Raw genomic sequence first — 7,748 nt, 5'->3', positions numbered from 1 at the left:
GGCTCTAAAGAATTGATTCATTGCATAATAGACCGGAAGGAGATTGTTTGCCTTTTCTTCCTGAGCGCAAATAGGATTGAAAAACAAGGTAGGCACTTGATATGGCTTGAGTTGTTCCTCAACATGAATAGGATCTTGTTTCTCATCCTCAGAGCCAACTCCAAGAATTCGAGAGAAGGTCATGTAATCTACTCCATACATGACTCCCTCGGTGGTCCAATAGAAGGCAATCTCTCTTTCATCATAGTAAAGAGAGCAATGAAACTGGCCTAAGATCTCCTCATTCCAATCATATCTAAAACCCATGATGTCATATAATCCCATCTCCTTGCACTTGTTCATGACTTCATTGAAGAATGGATCATTCATATTCTCATAGTACGTCCAATCCACATACTTGCAAGGGACAATGGGTGCATGAGACTTACACATCACGACTGAGTAGTAGAAATCTTCATGAAGCTTGCACCAAAAGTGTGTCTCAAGCCCTTCACACTTTTGATATTTGTATACTTCTTCCTTGCGAGCCTCCTTAAGAGGCACATCCTGCTTATAATAGTTTCTTCCCATCTCAACCTTGAATCCATACACAATTTCGGGTCTCTTGAGCCTTGGAATGTGCAGGTAGGTGCGCTGCTCAGGAGAGTATTCAATTTGCAGACGAGGAGTACGAGGACATATGTCATGAGCAGTGCCCCTCCTTGTTGGATTCGCACGGGATGGAGGAGGAACGTGTTGGTCTTGCATGATGTAAGGACCTTTCTTTGGCTCCTTTCATGAGCTGCTTCCAGCAGGTTCCTTGCCGGCATGTTGACGAGGATGAAGTTCCCTTGATGGATTTGGAGGTGGATCCTCCCTTTGAGTGCGAGGGTCACGGCGGCGCTTTTGCCTCCTTTGCACCGCATCATCCATGGTTTCATAGGGACGTTGTTTCACCATGCCTAGATGAAAGATGTACACGATTAAGACCAAAACTAGACATGGAGGGGAACACATGATGTGCAGAAAGTGTTCAAGTACGGAGAATCTGGGTATACCCCTAGAGACTCCAACCCAAGGGTCCGGAGTATCCGGGTCTATATCCGGAGTATCCGGGCAAGAGCACCTGAAACCCTAGGTTGCAAAAACTAAGGATTTGGCCATGAGATTTGAATGAAATATGAGCCAAAGGTTCCTACACATGCTAGAAAGAGATGCCCTAAAGATCTTTCAAAGAAACCTACGGCATTGGGAGATCGGGCGATCCGAAGTTCAAGATACCTTGAGAGCCATTGAGAGAGCGGGAACTTCAAATCCAAAGCTTCCCCGGAGATTCCGGAGCAGAGGAGAGCCTTCCTTCAAAGATCCACGAGTTTTTGATGGTAGGAAGGTTGGAATCGCCCCTAGGGTGAGTGTGGAGGAGAGGAAGAAGAGGGTGGCGGCGCCGGCGGTAGAAAAGGAAGGAGTAAACTAGGTTTGGCCGGCCACCCGCGGTATATATACCAGATTTTTACCACCCAGAGTATCCGGCCGCAGGGCCAGAGTATCCGGATAGTCCGAAGTTTCCGGGCCCTGGGCCGGAGACTCCGGCTCCCCCTCAAACAGTGCAGAGATTGTCATGTGAGGACTTGATCTAGATGAATTGAATTGGGTAGATTTTGATAGATCTAATGGTGTGAGAGAAATTACTTGACTTGAGACCAGCCAACAATCAATCAAGGAGAACTATGATCTCGAGCAAGTAAAGTGAAAAACCAAACTTTTCAATAAAACAAAAATCACACATTTTGAAAGTTTTCAAGATCCTTTTATTTTGAGAAATATTTAATCTATGATCACTCAAGTGTATGCAGTAATTCAAGCTAGGTTACGAGAATCCAAGATGTTTAGTTCACTTCTCAAAGCACAAAACCTTGACTCATCTAGAAGCTTGGTAAAGATATCGGCAAGTTGCCCGTCGGTGCTTACATGTTGTAACGCAATATCTCCCTTAGCCTCATGATCCCGTAAGAAGTGATGACGAATATCTATATGCTTTGTTCAGAAGTGTTTTACCGGGTTGTTTGCTAGCTTGATTGCACTCTCATTGTCACAAAATAGATGAATTGCATCAAAATGACAACCAAAGTCACTCAACGTTTGTCTCATCCACAAGAGTTGTGCACAGCATGCACTGGCGGCGACATATTCGGCCTCCATCGTGGACAAGACAACCGAGTTTTGCTTCTTAGAGCTCCAAGCTACTAAGGACCGGCCAAGAAATTGACAAGTTCCCGTAGTGCTCTTTCGATCTACTTTGTAACCGGCATAATCTGAATCGGAATAGCCAAGTAAGTCGAAAGATGAGCCCTTGGGATACCATAAGCCAAGGTTAGGAGTGAAGACCAAATATCTTAGGATTCTCTTAACCTCCATCAAATGACATTCTTTCGGATTAGCTTGAAATCTTGCACACATGCACACACTAAGCATAATATCGGGCCTAGATGCACAAAGGTAAAGAAGGGATCCAATCATGGAGCGGTATACCTTTTGATCCATGGTCTTGCCATCTTCATTGAGATCAAGATGTCCATTGGTTGGCATGGGAGTCTTGATGGGCTTGGCATTTTTCATGTCAAACTTCTTGAGCATATCCTTGATGTACTTGGTTTGACTAATGAAAGTGCCATCCTTGAGTTGTTTGATTTGAAATCCAAGGAAGAAGGTCAACTCACCCCTCATGGACATCTCAAATCTCTTTGTCATAATCTTGCTAAACTCATCACACCAAGTTTTGTTAGTAGATCCAAATATAATGTCATCGACATATATTTGGCACACAAAAATATCTTTATCAACTTTGTGAGTGAAGAGAGTGGGATCGGCTTTGCATATTTCAAAGCATTTCCTTAAGAGAAAATCCTTAAGGCATCCATACCATGCTCTACGGGCTTGCTTGAGCCCATAGAGCACCTTATGGAGCTTGTAGATGTGGTTTGGAAATTTGGGGTCTTCAAAATCTGGTGGTTGCTCAACATATACCAATTCGGAGATTGGTCCATTAAGAAAAGCACTCTTCACATCCATTTGATATAGCTTGAAATCATGGTGAGTAGCATAGGCAAGCAAAATACGAATTGATTCAAGCCTATCTACGGGTGCATATGTCTCACCAAAATCCAAACCTTCGATTTGTGTGTAGCCTTGAGCAACCAACCTAGCTTTGTTTATTGTCACCACGCCATGTTCATCTTGTTTGTTTCGAAAGACCCATTTAGTTCCTATAACATTTTGCTTTGGTCTTTCAAACAAGGACCAGACTTCATTCCGAATGAAATTGTTCAATTCTTTTTACATTGCCATCACCCAATCTGGATCATCCAATGCTTCATCTACCTTTAAAGGTTCCAAGGAAGACATAAACGAGTAATGTTCACAAAAATTAGCTAAACGAGATCGAGTGGTTACCCCTTTACTTATGCTTCCAAGGATATTATCTACAGGATGATCCTTTTGAATTATGTGATGAACTCTTGGATGTGGAATGGAGGATTGATGTTGGATTGGTTCAGCTTCTCTATCATCTTGAGATTGATCTTGATGTTGAGTTGTTATTTCAGCTTGAGTTGCCCGGATACTCCGGTCATGATGTCCGGAGTCTCCGGCTTCATATCCGGAGTTTCTAGATTGTGCAGCGGATGTGGATGTAGATGGCCCTTGAAATATCAACTCATCATCATCTTCATTTTCCACTTGTTCTTGAGGCTTTATTTCACCAATTGCCAACTTTTTGATAGCTTGACTTGACGGTTCTTCTATTCCTACAACATTATCAACTTGCTCCCCTTGAGAGCCATTAGATTCATCAAATGTCACGTCACACGCTATTTCAACACAACCGGAGGTTTTGTTGAAAATACGATAGCCATGAGCATTTGAGGCATAACTAAGAAAAAATTCTTCATCAACTTTAGGTGCAAAATTAGAGTTCTTGGGCTTCTTGTTTAGAATGAAGCACTTACTTCCAAAAACTCTAAAGTAAGACACGTTAGGCTTTTTACCGAGTAGAAGTTCGTATGCCGTCTTGTTCAAGATCTTGTGAAGATATAAGCGGTTGATAGCATGACATGCCGTGTTGATTGCTTCTGCCCAAAATTGATCTGAGATCTTGTACTCATTAAGCATTGTTCTTGCGGCTTCAATGAGAGTTCTATTCTTCCTCTCAACAATTCCATTTTGTTGAGGAGTATATGGAACCGAGAACTCGTGACTAATTTCTTCTTCATCAAGATATTCTTCTATGTTGGTGTTCTTGAATTCAGTACCATTGTCACTTATCACTTTCTTGATCTTGGTCTCAAATTCATTTTGAGTTCTTTTTACAAACTTCTTGAAAGTTTATTGCACTTCACTTTTGTCATGCAAAAAGAATACCCAAGTGAAACGAGAATAATCATCAACAATGACAAGACCATATTTGTTACCACCAATGCTAATGTACGCCACCGGGCCAAAAAGATTCATATGTAGAAGTTCAAATGGCTTGACGGTGATGACGATGCTCTTTGATGGATGTGGAACACCAACTTGCTTTCCGGCTTGGCATGTACGACAAACACGATATTTCTCAAAAGAAACATTTGTTAGTCCTATGATGTGATCCCTCTTTAGAAACTTGTTGAGATTTCTCATCCCAACGTGAGCTAGTCGGCGATGCCATAACCAACCCAAGCTAGACTTTGCTATCAAGCAAGCGTCAAGTTGAGCCTTCTCTTGAGAGAAATCCACAAGATAGAGCTTTCCCTTGAGCACCCCCTTGAAAGCAACAGAGTCATCGCTTCTTCTAATGACGGTCACACCCTCGTTAGTGAACAAACAATTGAAGCCCGAATCACAAAGTTGTGAGATGGACAACAAATTGTAACCAAGTGACTCAACTAAAAGAACTTTTGAGAGAGTGAACTTTGAGTTTAGATTGATGTTACCGGCACCAAGCTCTTTTCCCTTTTGATTTCCTGCAAAGGTAATGAAATGATCTCCACTTGATGCGGTTATTGTTTCGAACATACTCCTTTCTCCAGTCATATGATTTGTACACCCACTATCAATCACCCATATTGAGCCACCAGAGGAGTATCCCTACAAAACAAAGTTACTCTTTTCTTTTAGGTACCCAACAATACTTGGGTCCTCTAATGTTAGTCACAAGCACTTTGGGCACCCATACATGGCTTTTCACTTTCGTGTTCCATGTACGGTGTCCTACAAACTTGGCAACCACTTTACCACGGTGGTTCCTTGTCAAAACATAATCGGCATAAAAGGATACATGTGATGATTCTTGTGCCTTGATCTTGGTTGGGTTGGAGGCATTAAACTTATCTTTCTTGTATGAGGATGCAACAATCATGGCACCCTCATCACATATTGTACCTCTCTTGACAAACTTAACATGACCACTTTCTTGAATTACATCATTTGTCTTGCGGATGGGAGTGATCATGTTCACTAGACCTCCTTGAGCACCCAAGGCAGCCTTGTTTTTGTTCTTGATAAACGGAATGGCATGTGGAGTACCTTGCCCATTCCTACCAAGACCCTTACCTTTCTCAAAGCCAAACTTGCTCATGTATCTTGACCCAAATCCCTTGGTATGTTTCTCAAACTCACCTACCCTCATTGAGGGATTTTTCTTCGAGACTTGAGCATGTGATGGAGCCTCTTCTTGCAATAAATGAGTGAGTCTAGAGATTTCTTTCTTCATTGCATTCATCTCAACATGGTTAGTAGCACAAGTTTGAATACCAATGTTATAGCACCGTGCATAACCATTACTTGTTGAAGGACTAGATGAATTAGATGTCTCTCTAGTCTTAGAGGTACTTTCCCAAAGATTATTAAATTGAACTTCAAGTGCTGTGTGATTATCTTGCAAGCTTGTCATGCTTTCTTGAAGTTTCTCATTATCCTTCCATAAGAAAATGTTAGTGTCATTGACAAAAAAAAATTCTAGTCAAATCATCCACCTTTTCCTTTTCACTAGAGAGTGACTCTTTCAACTCAAGGAGAGTGCCATCCTTGACTTTGATTGAGTTCACAAGTATCTTGTTTTCCTCCTTTTCATTAGTGAGGTCCTTTTCAAGAGCCTTGAATTTTTCTCTCTCAAGTCTAAGCAACTCTTCTTATGTTTCAAGAGTCTCATCCGCTTCATCTAGTTTCATTACTAATTCCATCATCTTAGTTGCGGCTCCTTTTCCATATTTCTTGACTAACTTGGTAGTTACTACTTCATTATCTATTTCATCATCCGATGAGTTTGGAGATGTTACCTTGGAATTTTTAGCCATGAAGCACATGATAGGATCTTCATCCTCATCGTTAGTAAGATCTTCAAATAAGCTTGTAGGAAGTGGAGATGATGCCTTGAATGCCATTGTTGCAATATCCTCCTTCTCGGACTCACTTTCTTGTTGTGAATCCCATTCTTGACCAAGATGAGCTTCTCCGGCTTGCTTCTTATATCTTGATCTATCTTTCTTGGATGTGCTTTCTTTGGTGTCTTTGTTTTTCTTCTTCTTTTCCGGACAGTCCGCAATGAAATGACCAACTTTGTTACACCCAAAGCACAGCCTATTAGATCTTCTTCTTAGCTCATACTTCTTATTTTTGTCAAAGTTTCTAAAGTTGCTTTTCTTCAACACTCTTGTGAAGTTCTTGATAAAGAAGGCCATTTGCTCATCATCAAGCTCATCATCATCATTACTAGTGCCTTCATTCTTTGAGGATTGGTTTGCCTTTTCTTTGCCTTTTGAATTAGCTTGAAGTGCCAACCCATTGTTCTTGGCCGCTTGTTCTTGAAGCTCGGCTATATCTTGGTTAATCTTGACTCTCTTCGATTGATTATGGTGAGCCTCAATTCTTCCAAGGACATTTTCAGCGGGGAAGTGTTTGAATCCTCTTTTGGCTCTTATCAAGCTAGGTAAAGTGACATCCCTAACCATGTAAACGGTCAAGAGCTTGTCCACAATCTCACGGTCACCCCACTTGTCACCACCAAAAGATTTGATTTTGATTTGTGATCTTCTTCATACGATTGTACATCTCTTTGACACCTTCATCCTTCTTCATAGAAAATAAACTTAATTCATCTTCCAAAGTTTTGATTCTTGATTCATGTACTTTTCTTGACCCTTGATGATTCACTAGGAGAGTGTCCCAAGCCTCCTTAGTGGTTTGTGCATCTTCTATCTTTTTAAATTCTTCGGGGCTCACAGATGTGTGAAGCATGTTCAATGCTTGAAAGTTTCGTTGGAGCACATATGATTGAACGGGTGTTGGAGTTTCGTCTTCTTCCAGTATTTCACACCCAACCCCCACAACTTTCCAAACATCCTTGTGGATTACATTCATGTAGCCAAACATCTTTGTTTTCAATTGATTGTATCCGGTGCCATCAAAGAAAGGTGGCTTGCCCATATGAATTGATGCATTGTGCTCACTAGGAAGTGAAAAAGTGTAGTCATGAGCAACTCTTCGATAATCAGCTTTTCCCTTTGATTTTGATGAGGTGCCCTTGTTTGAGGAGCTTTAGGCTCTTCTTTTGGAGTCGGCGTCAGAGTCATTACTTGAATCAATGATAACCCGGGAGCTGGACTTCTTCTTCTTTTGCTCCTCCTTCTTCTTCTTCTTCTTCCATGCCTTCCACTTCTCATAGGACATCTCATCATCGGATGTCTCAACTTTACTCTCTTCTCCACCACTCTTATTTCTTTCTTTCTTGTCTCTTT

At 41.4% G+C, this 7,748-nt stretch overlaps 1 protein-coding gene across 1 annotated transcript; it reads right to left on the bottom strand.

The window, feature by feature from the left end:
- Positions 1 to 6,143: 6,143 nt before the first annotated feature.
- On the bottom strand, positions 6,144 to 6,962 carry LOC120713320 (helicase SWR1-like). Its single transcript, XM_039999305.1, has one exon. The coding sequence runs from the start codon at positions 6,960 to 6,962 to the stop codon at positions 6,144 to 6,146; it is 819 nt and encodes a 272-aa protein (XP_039855239.1).
- Between the last annotated feature and the right edge of the window lie 786 nt (positions 6,963 to 7,748).

Source organism: Panicum virgatum, chromosome 6K (assembly GCF_016808335.1).
Source record: "Panicum virgatum strain AP13 chromosome 6K, P.virgatum_v5, whole genome shotgun sequence".
Lineage (NCBI taxonomy): Eukaryota > Viridiplantae > Streptophyta > Magnoliopsida > Poales > Poaceae > Panicum > Panicum virgatum.
Note: the sequence above shows the minus strand (reverse complement) of the source record. Positions and strands in the feature narration are given on the sequence as shown.